The following is a 15246-nucleotide window of genomic DNA, read 5'->3' as shown; positions in this document are numbered from 1 at the left end:
TAACAACCAAACGAGCAAGATGGGCTGAATGGCCTCCTCTCGTTTGTAAACTTTCTTATGTGTTTATGTTCTTATTAAAAATAAGTTGCATTTCTAGGTTAGTTCTCTGTTTGGCTATTTTGACAGTAAAGTGCACTGTAGTTTGCTGTGGAAGATCCCTTCACTAATAAAACATTCACTTAGGAATGCATTAACATTGAAGAAACTGAGAAAGATTACCAGTCGAAACATTTCTTATAGAATTGTAAACGTTTCTTTTGGTGTTGTTACATATTCATTCACAAACAGACAAAGAATTAGAAGTCGCAGAATTGGGAAAACCTCCCTATAAAGCTACTCAAGCAGAAACACACCCCTCAGACTTTGGCGCTTCAGCCTTACGTTGTTTTTCCTCCTAATAAAACTTTGGCATAGCTTTAACAATCAAGCCCTATGTCTCTTATTTATTAGAGACGCCACTAGAATATTATAGAGTGTACATTTTGTAAATGTCGTTTTTCAGACATGTTTACCACATCAGGAATAACCCTTATTCTCGTCAAAACCTAGCAATTATTTTATTTTTAATCGAAAACGCAATAACTCACACATTCTAAATTCCATCACGGAGACGTCATTCCATTTTCAAATACATTTTATTTACAAAATATTGTTTTTTACTTTTTCACCATATTATACATATTATACAACTAGATTCTTCTAGTTCGGGGAAAGCACGTCCTTACGCTGCGTGTAACTGATTTAGGCTACATTACTGAAATCTGATCGTCTCTTGAAATTGTATTCAATGTTTCTGCCCAAAACTGTACTTTAAATAGTTTTGTCAGTATTATTTATTATTACAGAGGCACAACCAAGGAAATGCGTGCACCAGATCCACGGCACCCGGCGTCAGTGAAGTTTACCGAATCATATTTTAACAGACGGGTACAGCACCCAATTCCATAATTAACTGCAGCACAGCACCACCTGGTGGGCTGAACATAAACGTGCACCTTATTCAAAAAGCCAATTTCAGCGTTTCTTGCCATGTAATACGTCACGTTGCAGTTCTCTGCTCCCCTTGACATATATACCCAGCATACACGTATGAAAGGAGTTTGAGTTATACTCGAAACCCGTTTTGATGGATCACCTGTACAGAGCATACAACAATCCACGCCTTCATCCACGCTGTTCCATTTCACCTTGACTGCAATCATGATTCCTACAGCGTTTTGAAGATGAACCCCCCCTACACATTCCCACACATCACATGTATATACAGGCCAGTGTCGTGTGTGCATGGTTCTTAAAAGTCTTTAGAATTGAGTGGCAGCAGTTTCTTCTCTGGTTGCTGTCTATGTGCTGAGCGGCTGCTGCAGGAGTCCTGGTGAAGGCTGTGCTGTAACCCCCCGAGCGGGTGGATGTCTTCATGACTGGCACTTGCAGGAGCTGATGGCCAGCACGGTGCGGATGAGGCCATTCCGACTGCGGAAAGTGTAGCTCTCGTATTCCTGCGGCGAGCAGGAGCTGGAAGATCCCTCCGCCCACACCAGACACTGATCACTGTGACGGGAATCCCTGGAGCACACGAGAAAGAAAACACGGAAAATGACTCCTCAAAACCACAAAACAGGACACTGTGGGACAGGGGTGGACAACCCTGGTCCTGGAGAGCCGCAGGGTCTTCTGGTTTTCATTCCACCTGACTTATGAATGAATTAACTGAACCACATGTTTTTTTAAACTGGTCAACATTTTTTTCCAGGTCTTTAGCCATTAATGATACCCAGAAAACCTGCAGGATTGTGGCTCTCCTGGACCAGGGTTGCAGGATACAATAGGATGCTATACCTTGGCTATTCGCTATCCTGTGAGAATAAATAAACCCTATCCTTCACCAAGCACTGGGGCACTTATAAAAAATACATTTTAGAAAGCTAGACAGTTAACCTGTGACTGGCGAATGATTTGAATGTCAAACTTGAACAAACTTCTCTATGAACTGCTTGTTGTGTTAGTTGGTGGTGCTTTTTTTCTAGTTGCTGCACCAGTATTACTATATCCACTTCTATGGGGTATGAGACGTTACCCTGCCAAAACTGCATGCATTAAAAAGTATAGCATGGATATGAAATGTGGTACATGCACAGTTGCACAATGAGCAAAGGGGGTTAAGACCATGTATTGTATGCAGGTGTTTAAAGGGACGGATCAATCTGGCAGCTGTAAACCTGTGCTAGGGTTATTAACCAACAAAAAGCCCCTTTAATGTGTATTCCAATCCCTGACTGCTGCACATGGTGGCCAATTGCTTCCAAGTGTCAGCTGCAAGTTAACAGCTCCCAAAAGGCTTCCTTGTGTAACATCGACCCCTAAAATTCAAAGCTGTGTTTAGAAGCCGTGTCTAATATAGGGGTGTCGTTTAAACATGAGGTGGTGCAAGCTGGCTCTAAGGTCTTGTTAGAAAAGCACTTCGCACCCTCCCTGTGAGGTTTACACACGAGGTTCGGGTGTTAAAGTAAACTGGCAGGTTTGCAGGGGTGAGGTGGAGAGGAGGGTGGGGATGTTGCCCCAGCTGTACTTACCTGAGCAGGCAGCGATTTCCTGGGGAACAGGCTCCCAAGCATCTGCCCACGTCAATTTCCTGGAGAAAATTAACAAAACAAAGAGACGATTACGACCCAGCATGTGGTGAATATGCAGAGACCCCACCCAGCTGGGGGAGTTAGGGGCCAGTTAGTTAGCATTTTAAGTGCTTTGGTTTGGTTTCTGAGGAGTCTGTTTGTGAATACACTCCCTAGCACATGTTGTGTGTGGTAAACATACAGCAATTTGCAAAATTACTGATGCCACCCAAGGCAGCAGATTAATCACATGCTGTAACAAATAGCGTACTGGTATAATGAAAAGTTATCCTTATTTTTGATACTAACAGTAAGGAATTATTTTCTGTATGGTCATACTAGTGCAACATATTTATAGGGAATCACTTCATTCTTTTTAAATGGCAGGGAAAGTTCCTGTTGAACTGGTTGACCCACTGTGGATGTTATAAAATATACAGGACAACATAGCTGTACAGGGAAAAATGAAGCCGCTTTTTCAGGAACAGTGGCTTGAAACCTGGCTTCAGGAGACCTCGTTTGTAGCAACTTTGCTGTATCAGTCTCCCCTGTAAGAAACAAAGGGGTTAATTTGATCGACCTGTATCCCTGGGTTGCATTGCCCCCCCTATTTTTGGGATAACCCTGGTATAACCCAAATAGGGGGTTGCGGTAATCCAGGGAGATTCCACAGTGTCAGGGGGTGGCTTCTCCTAAAATCTCCCACCCCAGGTCATGCAAGACAAATGTTTCGGCGGACGCCTGGGTTTTTTTGACCTGCTAGGGCATCGCACAGCTTGGTACCCAGGCAGCAGAGGCCATGTGCAGCGTAGCTCACCTTGAGCTTCTCTTCCTTGACTCCGTTGGCGCTGTAGACAGTCTCGTAGTAATATTCCAGATAGGGCACCCTGTAGCACCTCTCCTTCAGCTCACACGTCTCCACTGCCTGCACCAGCTCCACCTTGTTGGGGGTTTCCACCAGCACAGACTGGAACTTCGTGGGAACACACGAGAAGCCGTCTGATCAGAAAATAACCATGAGAGAGAAAAAAAACAAGGTTGTACTGTCAGAATGTCATTCCAATAAATAGCACAGTACCATTTGTTTTGCAGGTCAAACTGAGTGCGACATACATACTGAATTTGGAATGTGAAAACACAAGCTGTGAACGACATCAAATAAGCATAGTTTTTATTTTGATAGTTAATTTAGATTGCTCATTTACAATTGTTTTGCTAAGGGTTATATGAACTGGCCTTACAAAAAAAAAAAAAAAAAAAAGTACAGCTTTATTTTGGAAGCAGTAATGTTGCAATATGAAGGGCCAGAAAGTGGTACATCGCCAGAGCTGTGATTGACGGCTGCACAAATCACTATGAACAAGACAACCTGTCGTTAAACCATAAAATCGTATAGGTTTATAATTTTAGAGAACCCAATTTGTTGCTCATCAGTTAAGGTCACATAAATGTAATGAATTGTCAAAAAAAAAAAAAGTTGAGGGAACACAAAGCCAGTTTTTCAGGTACAGTGTCTTGAAACCTGGTTTCAGGAGACCTAGTTTGAGACAACCTTTGCTGTATCAAAACCCAAGTCTCCCATGGTGTGCCGTGCAGTGGCCTGAAACCCAGTCTCCTGAACTTCCAAGCTGCAAAGTGGCTTCGTGTTCCCTCAGCTTAATAGCCAAACTGAGTACATCGTACCCAGTTCAGATGAGCGTTTCCTTGTTCTCTGAGGTAAAATCATTTGGTTCATGGCGTACCACTTTTTAAAGCGTACCACAAAGTAACAGCACACCGCCGATGCTGTATTGTTTTTATAAGGGTAGAATTGCTTTGGTGTCTGCAGCGACGCATACCTGTGGTTACGGCAGGGCTAGAGCACTTGCCCGTGTCGATGACGGTTTCATAGGGCGTCTCAAAGAAGAAGGTCTTGAGAGCTGGCATGCGGACGCACTGCACGGGACTCGCCTCGCACCGGCACTCATCAATCACCTCCACCTCCCGCAGCCCCTCGAACAGCAGGACGCGCTCCACTCGCACTGCTGTCGGCTCGCACACAGACCCTGCCGGGCAGGACGGCTCCAGACCCGCAGCCGCGGACAGCTCGGGGGCAGGGCGTTCACGCAGCTGGGGAAGAGAAACAGAGAGGCGTATTCAGTGTTGAACTTGTAAGACTTTGATCATTTATAGTTTCGTAACATGAATGTGTTTTATTATTATTAAAAAACATTGTAGGCTTTTTTTTTTTTTTCCTCCTGAAATCCACAACACCACCTGACTGGTACGATTGAGTACTACTGATGAGTTGAAAGAAACAATTATTTTCACCACAAGGGGGCAGGAAGGAGGCACAAAAATTATTACAGTTTTTAATACCCAATGAATGTAGACACAGACACATATATAAATGCATATGTGCATTTTTAAGAGCATTTTACTACTTTTTATGAAAAAATAAATGCGTTTTTTCTTAGTCATAAATTTCTGCCTTCCAAGAACTGTCTTAGTAATTCCAAAAATCTTAGCAATTCACTGTATTACAATTGATCCCACAGCCTCTGGAGGGCACTATTGAAAAGATGGAAAATGACATGACAGCATGTGCATTAGCACCACCTAGTGGTATCAGGGGGAAGTGACTCTTTTTGCTTTACCTTCTTGGTCCTGAGGAAATCCAGCATAGATGTGTGTTTGGAGTATCCTGAATATCCTGACCCATAGGGGGCGTGGTTTCTCTGGGAGCCCCCACAGTGTGACCTGCACACCCCGACATCCACACTCACAGGACTGCCGGAGATATCTATTGGAGAGAAAAATAAAGATTAAATTCAGTACAGAGTAGCAACACACTCAAAAGCACGACACAAGGTATAAACCTTGCTAATGTTTCATTGCATTGTATGGATGAATAGACTCAATACCAGGATGCCTGAAGGTTTCAATAGAACAGAACAGTAGACTCTTACATCATTAACTATGCAGTACATTACATCATAAACACATTTAAAGATTTAAAGAGAAATAAGCGAGTGCAGTTACCATGGTATCAAAAGCCTACAAGTACCTCCGCTGTTTGTTTTCAAACACTTTCCCACGACAAAAACATACCGAAACTTGGGAAGTTGGTTCTTTTGAACAAAAACTATTTATATGAAAATATCATCAGGGCCAAACACTACTGTGCAAGCCAATGATAGCTCAGGCATTGTCTTCTTCAAAAAGAACACACCTAGCTGTCTGCTGTTAAACATACCTTGGCCCACATAAATGAAGTGGCTGTGTCTCTTACAGCAGCCTCTGTCAGTGAAGAGATTCCTCCGGTCCCCTTGCCTGTTGAGCACCGCAGCAACTAAAACACACAGGAAAGAAAGCCATAATTAAACACCCCTGCAGCACAGGGTTTACAGGCTTACTGGACATCTCCAACTTCTCTATATGCCTCGTCAATCTGTGTCACTATACAAGTCATTTTAATATTCCACATTACTAATACACAAACATGCATTTATTTGATCTAAAAAAAAACCTTCTATCTACATTTCCACAGTAATGGTACGCTGTAATTCAGTGAAAGACATTGCTAGATATGATTTGAAAGCATGTGGTACTTACAGGCAAGGCTGAAGGAAAGTGCAATGACAAGGCAGGGAGAGAGCATCTTCACTGCTAGGCTCCTCATGTTCCAGTGATGCTGCGCTGTGATTGCAAAGCTCCTGAGTGCTGCTGATATTTATGTCCAGCCTTGCTTGGGCTTGTATATTCCTCACAAAATGCCACTGGATAAGCCTGATAAACACCAGCGGGATTCAAAGCCAAAGGGTTAATCGAGTTTCGGAGGGGGGCTGCACTTCAAAGGGAATCTCCAAGAATCAAGTTCTCACCTGGGCTGGGAATTCTCCTGACTCTGTTTGCTTACAGTCCCACTTCAACTTAATTAACTGCTTAAGCAGCTTAAGCGCTGGCGGTTTTAAGGGGGTCAAGGCACTTTGGCACAGCAATCATTGCATTAATCATCTTTCATGTGGGAGATAAAGTATTTGGCACCTGGACTTGAAACGAAAGCTATTCAGGCCAATGTAAACAGCAGCAGCTGGGGTTCAGGGTTAAAGAAAACGATCCTCCTTTTGTTTATTCAACGCAGCAACAAATGGCTTTTCATTTCACGCTGTCCTACTTGAGAGTTTAGGAATAAAGTTTAGATAACCGGCCAGTGCTTAAGATTATTGAAGCCTTGCAGCAAAAAAACCCAAAAAACAACTGACTAAATATCTTAAACTTGTAAGGACAATGTTTTTTTTTTCAAATGTCAAATGTGTTTATTTAACCAGGATATAATCCTTGAGGATGGGGTACCTTCCTTGTAATCTGCATTCTGTATAAATCTTGCAGCACTATTATAGATGAGAACCAGCTTTTTGTTCTGCAGGTAGCATGCTGTTTCTATCTTTTAAGATCCATATTGCAGAGTAGACAGCTATTTAGTTGCAAAAGTTGTAAAAATAGGTAGTGTACTTGCTGGTCCTTTCAGGGTATTGAAAATAATATGCAGCAGTGATTTGGGCGAGTTGCTCGGATCTTTCCTCGTCTGTCTAAAAGAGTCTAAGGAGGACTGCTTAGAAGTTAGAAGGATGAAAGTAGCGGATTTTGCGAGCCACATAGTTACAGAATAATGATACACGTGGGTTAAAATTCAATAACAAAGGGTGGTTTTAAACTTTCCACTGTGATCACTGTAAATGCAACTTCAGCAAAGTTATCAGATGTTGCTTATGTTAATTAATCTTAATAAAATGTATCTACAGTATGTTTTAGAAAACAGTACATTTTAACGGGCACATGTATTGGATGTACATATAGATAAAAATCTTATTTATTTCCCCCCAAAGATTTCATGGTTGTGAAATCGTAGTCATGTATACAGTGCCTTTGTAGATTTGCACTTGAAGTGGCTGTGTACTGCATCTCATAATAAATCCTAATTTATCAAAGTATATCCCTGCTAAACTCCTAGTGGTAGACACTGCAATAGTTTTCCTTTGTGGATTAAGTCTGTTGTCTTTGAAGTCTCTCTTGTTGTGGCTGTTTCTGACAATCGCCCATTTTCACATTGATTGTGCAGCTCAGATCAAAGGATGTACCTTTGAGCTTCAAAACCCGTTCCTATCCCCGGATGCTGGGCTTTGGTCTGACTTTGGGTCAAGCGGCGCCGAAGATAAGGGGACGTTTCCTTTCCTACATATACAGCTCTGGCCAAAAGTTTTGCATCACCTAGAATTTTAGAATTGAGACAACTTAAAAAAAAAAAAACTCTATGAACATAATTTTGATCTTTTATTTAACATCATGTAATCAAAGAAACTACAAAATGATATCTACTACCAAAAGTCATAATGGCAGTACAGTATATGGAAAACTACAAAGCAATATGCAATTCAATATGTTAACGCAACATTTGACTTTATAAAGCAAAATGAGTTAATTCTATAGGGTGAATGCCAGTTGACTTTGCAATGAAATGGTCAGCCAGGCAATGCAAACCCAGAAGATCTCATTACAACAGCTTCTTCAGAATGAAATACTGCAGCCATGCTCTGGCCTTGCCTGTAACAGTGGAGTCGATACACTTACTCAACATGTGCTACATTTGGGGAAATCTGTAAAAGGATTAGATAGTTTGCATGCATCCAGCGTAGCTGAGGTACAAAACTAACAAACAAAAAACTAAAAAGTCTTTATTTGCTGCGCTTGTAACGATTTCCCACTGGTCTTCCTCTGTCTACTGTGCCTGAAAGAGAACAAACTTTAGCTTAAATGTTTTAAAGACAAAATGTGAGTACAAAACAATGCTTGATACAACGGAAAAACAACTACTAGACAGTTAATAAGGGCTAGACTAAACAAAAACACAGCAGCCAGAGCCAGTGCCATCTAGACCACCAGTATTTTTTTTATTGTTTTCAAAAGACAAGACCCATGCTGTACTAGAGTAAAATAAAAATACCTGCGGTCAGCGCAGTTCACAGCCTGCTTCGTGTACAGACTGCCACAGAACACGGGGCACAGAACAGTACAAGGGTCATAACCACGCACTGGAGCATTCTCCAGGCCTTTATCGTTTTACTAAAGTCTTGATTGGAGTGAAGCCACTTTATCCCTTATCTTTTTGGATGAGAGACACAGCTTGTAGTGAAACCCAATTTATAGGAGCTCAAGAAAGTACAGTTTGCAAATTGCACACCAGAGCACAAAGCATTTCTAAATTGAGAGCTTAGAGCTCCAGTGACATCATACCAAAAGACACAGATATCCAGGCAGGCAGAGAACTGGTAACGTCTTAGCAACAGGACAGCCTTTGCATTGAGCTGTGAGCTGATAGAGTTGCAATAGACTAGATTCTCCATTTGTCACAGATGAGCTGACATCTCATAGGGAGAGACAGGAGGGAGAGAGGCAGACCTATCCTTTTACAAGCTAAGGTAAGTCTTTATCCACTTTAGGGCTGCTTATGATGTGCATATTCGAGACACATTTAAGAAAATGATTTTCTTGTAATAGTTAAAAATGGCACTTTGCACATCCATTATTTTTTTTAAAAAATGTAATAAATATATCATCATGTATTTTCATATGCAATTGTTTGTAAACATGTTTTACATTAAAAAGGGGAATGTTTTCAAATATGAAAGATTATGAATTCTTAATGTAATTTACTGGATTTTATAGATACAATTGTGTACATACAAATGTTAATGTAGTACGTTAATTCATATTTCAGCATTTTCATAATGCAGGGAATGTAAGAATGGGCATATAAGGATATATTACACGCAATGTCAAAAAATAATGATATATTTTCTGCATATTCTTTTTTTATTGAAATTAAATAAAAACCGGTACTACGATTTTTTTTTTTATCACATGAAATAAAAACAGTCAGAGCCATTCATCAACGGGATTCTAAAGAAACACAAAGGTGAGCGCAATCATATATGCTGCCTGGACTGTACTAAAATTCACATTTGACTCGTCCACCAGGTGGCGCTATTTATTTAAACCAAGCAATGACACCTTAAAGGGAAGTGATTTTAGCCACACTATTCCAAGTTGTTGTTTTTTACCCAAAAACAATAACAAACACATGAAAATCAGACCCCCTAAATGGAATTACCTTTATTAGCTGCAATAAGAGAGACAGCAGTACACCGGGAGTTTCCACAGACACATGTAAAAACTTTTCTTTACCAAGATGAACAAGTCAGTTCCTGACCACAGCATAAAGGTCTTAGCGCCCCATGCTGATCTCCCTTCTGTTTGCATTCAGTCTCATCTGTTTCTCAAGAACAGGAAAAACATTAGCTTCAGAAGCAAAGCCTCGCTGACCAATGAACATGAGCACCACGGCGGTCATTGTGGTGGTTACAGCAATGGTCAGTCTGTCCGCATCCACCAACTACAGTAAGTATAACGCTTTATAATATGATCCCCCATTTAGAACAGGTATACGTGCCTCATATATGAGATAGTGGGCCAGTCTATACTGTTGTTACTGTGTGTGTGTGTGTGTGTGTGTGTGTATATATACACACACACACACACACGCATAGGTATATTTAAGTATATGGACAAATACTAGCATAATTAATAGCCCTTAATACACCAAGTTGCAAATGTAATTGGTTCTAGTAACATATAAATCAGCCGAGAGCACTAAAAAGCCTGTCTGCCAACCACAATCAGATATAAATGGATTCTATTCAACAAACCCCATTTTCTGAGTGCTCCCAATTACCACAACATGCTTCTCACCAGAAAATGACTCAGTGCTGCTCTAAAGTGAAACAAATGATTTAAGTAATGTGGTCCTTATTTCCGATTATTATGTACTGTGTTGCCATTTGCCGCTATGGGTTAGCGGAAGAAGCGTTGTTTTTTTTTTTTTTCTTTTCTGAGACGCTCAATTTACTTGTTATGTATTTGAAGACATGCTGCTTTTGTTATTTCAGGTCGTGACGGCAGACCTTTCTTCACTGGCTGCCGGTCGCCTGAGCAGGAGACCTTCACATGTTGGTGGGATCCGGGGGCTTATGGGAACCTCACTGGAACCCCTGCCTTCAAGGTTCTCTACTCCAAATCGTGAGTAACTGTGTTAACTCTTTCGGAACATAAAAACCTTTTACAAACAGGCAATGCTCATCAATGCCCCTCATCTGCTTCCAATTAGCTGGTACTGTTCCAATTCTGAGTTGGATTCCCGCTGGATTCAGTTCTATTTTGCAATTCAATGGCTTAGCCTTACAACTGTGTTCAACGTGCCATCAAACTTTGCAGAGGCACGGCGAATACTAAAGCCATAATTATATTGGGAGCTTTTTTTCACGTATGAAAAAACAATGCAAACATTTTTGGCACGAATATCAAATTCCACTAACAATACATACTCAGTGTATTGCAACAGGGCGGCAGCATTTCTGGAGCAAAATAGTTTTCTATGGGTGTGATTTGCCAAATATTTCTGGCTTTACAATATGTGTTTTAAATTATATCATTACAGTTTCAGGCATGAGTTTTTCCAACTCTTTGTAGTTTGATATCCCTTAAAAGACTACAATTCCCTATTGGTTGAATGCACGTTGTTCCCGGACATCTGTAAAACTTCACTCACTAATACGGTGCATCTTTGATCATCTGCTATGTTCTTCAGAGGATGCCAGGACCCAATGCAGTGCCCAGATTATGTCACATCTGGAGAGAACAGCTGTTACTTCAACGAAACGTACACATCTGTCTGGACTGGATACTGCTTCATGATTCGTGTCGACACAGAGTGGGGAGCAGTCAACTCGCAGCCACACTACTTTGATTTCCTTGATATCTGTAAGTCGTTTAGAAACTGTGGCTGATCCTAGCCTGCATTATATGTGCCAGTGGCAGGCAACTGGCAACTTAACACAGACTTCCTTTCAATCAGTACGTTTAAAAATCTCTTAAAAAGGGTAAGCGTAAAACTAAGAACATGTCATTTGAAAGCTACGGTACTCTGTGGCGAATTTAAAATTTTAAGAGGGTGACTGCAAAACTGTTTTCAATGATTGAATAATGGAACTGATGGACTGATCCATTTTTGTGTTCAATAGTACAACCTGACCCCCCGGTGTCACTAACCTGGACCTTGCTGAATGGCAGTGACTCCACCCACTACGCTGATGTCATAATCAGCTGGTCTCCGCCTCCCTCTGCAGACGTGGACTCTGGTTGGATATCCCTACAGTATCAGCTCCGCTATAGGTCCTCCAACAGCGAGTGGAAAATGGTAAGGCATTTGAAAAGACTGGATTGTGTCATGCTGTTACCCTGACATTAAAAATGGTATCCCACTGGTACTATCAAACTTTACTTCTCATAGTATATTGTGCTGCAAGCTAAAGCTCTCAGTCTGACATCAATATGCAACCCTTTCCTTAAAACTAAGAGTGTGTTCTGTTTCCACAGAGCCAGCTGTTGCCGCAGAACTCGCTGCCGCTCTACGCCCTGGAGACTCTCCATTACTACGAAGTGGAGGTCCGCTGCAAGCCTCTGTCCGAGGGGCAGTTCAGCCAGTTCAGCAAAACCCTCGGGTTTATTCTCGACTGCAAGAACCCATCAGCTCCTGCGAGCGGTGAGCGCGCTGCCTGTAAAACCATGCCAGCGTGGTAACAGTTTCTGCAGCACCGCCTAGCACAGCAAAAAAAAAAACCAACTTATAAAATAATAACCCTGTTCTCAATTCTTTCAGAGGCGGTCTCGTTAGCTTGGGTCATGCTCGCTCCTCTCACCATGGCCCTGTCCCTCTTTCTACTTTACACTCTCTGCAGTACAGCTCGGTAAGTAGCGAGACCCCCAACACGCTCTCCGATACCTCTTTCCCGCTGTCCAACCGAGCAGAGCCAGGGCTGCTTAGGAGGAGCCTGGCTGTTTCCACTGCAGAGCCCGAGTCGTGCAGCTGACGACACACGCAACGAACGTGGCGAGTCGCGTGTAGATGATGGGGTATTAAGAGGCGTTGTATTTGAGTCAGGAATGGCAGATCCAGAGGTTATGGTTGTGTTGTTCTTCGTTTTCATATATTACTGAGTATACATGAAATGCAGCAACGGGCTAATTACGCCAAGAGGAGAACGCTTCTCGAGGAGAGAGCAGTAATTTGGATCCAACGAGCAACATACTGACATGATGATGAAAATCACTAACCTCGCCCCTGGCCCTGCTCGGCTCCAGAGAAATAGCTGGTGGAAAACCGCCCGTACCGTGAGGGCCTGGTACAAGAAACATACTAGTGCAGAACTAATGTGAATGATGCATTCAGTATCTGAAGGTCAAACACTCGTGGCTGGTTTCACAGACCACGATTAGCACTAATCTTGGACTGGCAGTAGTGTTAAATCAGGGTCTGTGAAACATATAGTCAATCCTAAAATAGTACAGAGGTTTAAAAAGAAACATGTAGAGCACATATTGACTTCTAAAACTACTGCTAGGCGTATTGAGCCTTGTCAGAATTTGCAGTGCTTTGTTAATTTACCACCCTGAGCAGCACTGTACAGGAAGACTAATAATAGTGACCTTGTTAAAAATGCTGGGGTGCTGTTAGTTCATTATGTTTGGTTTTGTGCTTCCAGAATTAAAGCCATGCTGCTGCCTCCTATACCTGTTCCCAAGATTGCAGGGATTAACACAGACCTGCTACAGGTACAGAATACCGGAGGCTGCTTCCTGTGCTCGAGACTGGTAACAGGTGACCGGTAGTGAGCAAACAGGTGAACCTGATACGATACAGGCTGAATCAGAAGTCACTGGACTAATGTATAAACGGCAAGTTACAGATAAGGTTCAAACTTGTGTTTTGATTCAAAACACGATTATTCATCCCATTTGTTCAGTGATTTCTGAATTGGCTTGTATAAATCCCACTGGAATGAAAGGTTAAAAAAAATAATGCCTGAAAAGCCAAGTACTAAATAAGGTTTAAAAATATATATATATATATATATATATATATATAGCTTCAGTATCCTATTGAATACCCCTGTATCACCATTTAGTACATGTTTTCATGTATGTTTCATAATCGGTTTCCAAAATGCTAATCACAGACAATTTCTCAATTTCAATTAATTTCCTCGTCTGAAACTCTGCACAGAGCGGCAGTCCAGCCGAGCTTGGCATACTCTCTGGCTTCTTCAGTGTGAGCAGCACAATGGAGCCTGAAGAGGAACCCTGGGAAGACTTCCCAGAGCTGGACCTCCAAGACGACACAAAGGTGGTGGGAGATCCAGAGAGCGTCACCAAGGGGCCCCTGACCATCGGCTCCATCGACGGCAGCGACTCGGGCTGGGAGAGCATCGGCAGCGCTGAAACAGACTGCTGCCCAAAAAACGGGAAATCCCTCATCCGTGACTCTCTCGACTCGGTTTCTAGCGAGACCGAAAGCGTGTCTCTTGACGCGGGACTACTTTCAAAAGCAGGGCTTCTGGTGGGCACAAGTCTAGGAGCAGAGGCCATCAAGAGCGCGGAGATCTCCCAGCACAGCACCACAACGTACGCTTCCGCCTGTCTGCTCACCAAAACTGGAAAAGAAAACTTCAAGACTGGACCTTCCCCGAATGCACTCTACAAAGACGGTGGAAATACTACTTTTCATTCCTATGTGGCCAACATCAGACCCCAAAGAGGAGTCATCACAGTGGCTGCTAATGGTTATATTCAAGGCTGTGCCAAGTGTAATGCACACACAGGGAGGCAGGGCCAACGCTGTGCCACTAGTGAATATCTGAAAGGCATGCCGCATGAAGGCATTACGCTACCAGAGAACGACGTCAACTACTACGTTACTCTATAACCTCACATACTGTGACAAAATAACTGAAGAGTAGAGTTTGTAAAGTTCTGTGTGGTTCCTAATTGAGAAATCTAAATGGATCTATTCCTTCACAAGAGTTCTGCCCATAAATTGTCAGTTCAGATACTGAGCAAGCAACCCCCAAGAGTGAGGCATGACGATCAGGTCAGTGTGCAAGCCGAAAAGCAGAGGAGCACATCAGTACGTTTTGCAATCATTCTGCAAATATTTATTTTCCAATTGGCAGTGGGTGTACCAGTAATAAGGCAAACTCATCCATGATACTGGAAATGCAAGTAATGTTTTTTCTTTCTTTTTTTTTACCCTGAACTGACTATGACTAAACAGGCAAAAAATTTAACAAACACAAAATTCAATAATGTAGATTATTTCACCTGTATAATATATTTAGTTATTTATCCCTGTGCAAATCTGGAATTCATTATCAAGCACTGTAGACTTATGGAATATGTAATTTTGTGAACTGTAGTGAAGTGTGGGGTTAGCTGTAGTAGTTATGTGTGTAAAATCAAGAAGTGTTTAATTTAAACAATAATTAAAGAGTGGACATAGTGAAAACTGTCTGTGGCATGCAAATTATGTATCTATCATGTTTTACTAACACTTCAGAATATAGAAATGTATATAGAAATGAGTCAATAAATAAAAGAATGATGTATTGTATTATTGACTGAAGTATTTCTTTTGATTCAACACTCTACCAGCTCCTGTATTTTGAGAAGATTCATAAAACAAATGATTTTAGTTACTTACACTACA

General features: G+C 41.8%; 2 protein-coding genes across 2 annotated transcripts; one reads left to right on the top strand and one right to left on the bottom strand.

Annotated features, from left to right (window-relative positions):
• Positions 1 to 616: 616 nt before the first annotated feature.
• LOC117401276 (uncharacterized) lies at positions 617 to 9831 on the bottom strand. The gene is made up of 7 exons (XM_034911744.2): positions 6204 to 9831; positions 5845 to 5940; positions 5246 to 5391; positions 4448 to 4718; positions 3427 to 3608; positions 2571 to 2629; positions 617 to 1563 (listed from the first exon to the last, which is right to left on the bottom strand). Exons 1-7 carry the CDS (start codon positions 6268 to 6270, stop codon positions 1413 to 1415), a joined length of 972 nt encoding a protein of 323 aa, XP_034767635.1. The 5' UTR covers positions 6271 to 9831; the 3' UTR covers positions 617 to 1412.
• Positions 9827 to 15175, top strand: LOC117962629 (growth hormone receptor-like). Its single transcript, XM_034911739.2, has 8 exons — positions 9827 to 10046; positions 10595 to 10724; positions 11293 to 11465; positions 11726 to 11901; positions 12081 to 12246; positions 12364 to 12451; positions 13247 to 13316; positions 13768 to 15175. Exons 1-8 carry the CDS (start codon positions 9974 to 9976, stop codon positions 14464 to 14466), a joined length of 1575 nt encoding a protein of 524 aa, XP_034767630.2. The 5' UTR covers positions 9827 to 9973; the 3' UTR covers positions 14467 to 15175.
• The last annotated feature ends 71 nt before the right edge of the window (positions 15176 to 15246 follow it).

Source organism: Acipenser ruthenus, chromosome 49 (genome assembly GCF_902713425.1).
Source record: "Acipenser ruthenus chromosome 49, fAciRut3.2 maternal haplotype, whole genome shotgun sequence".
NCBI lineage: Eukaryota > Metazoa > Chordata > Actinopteri > Acipenseriformes > Acipenseridae > Acipenser > Acipenser ruthenus.
The sequence above is the reverse complement of the archived record's forward strand: the minus strand, read 5'-3'. Positions and strand labels throughout refer to the sequence as shown.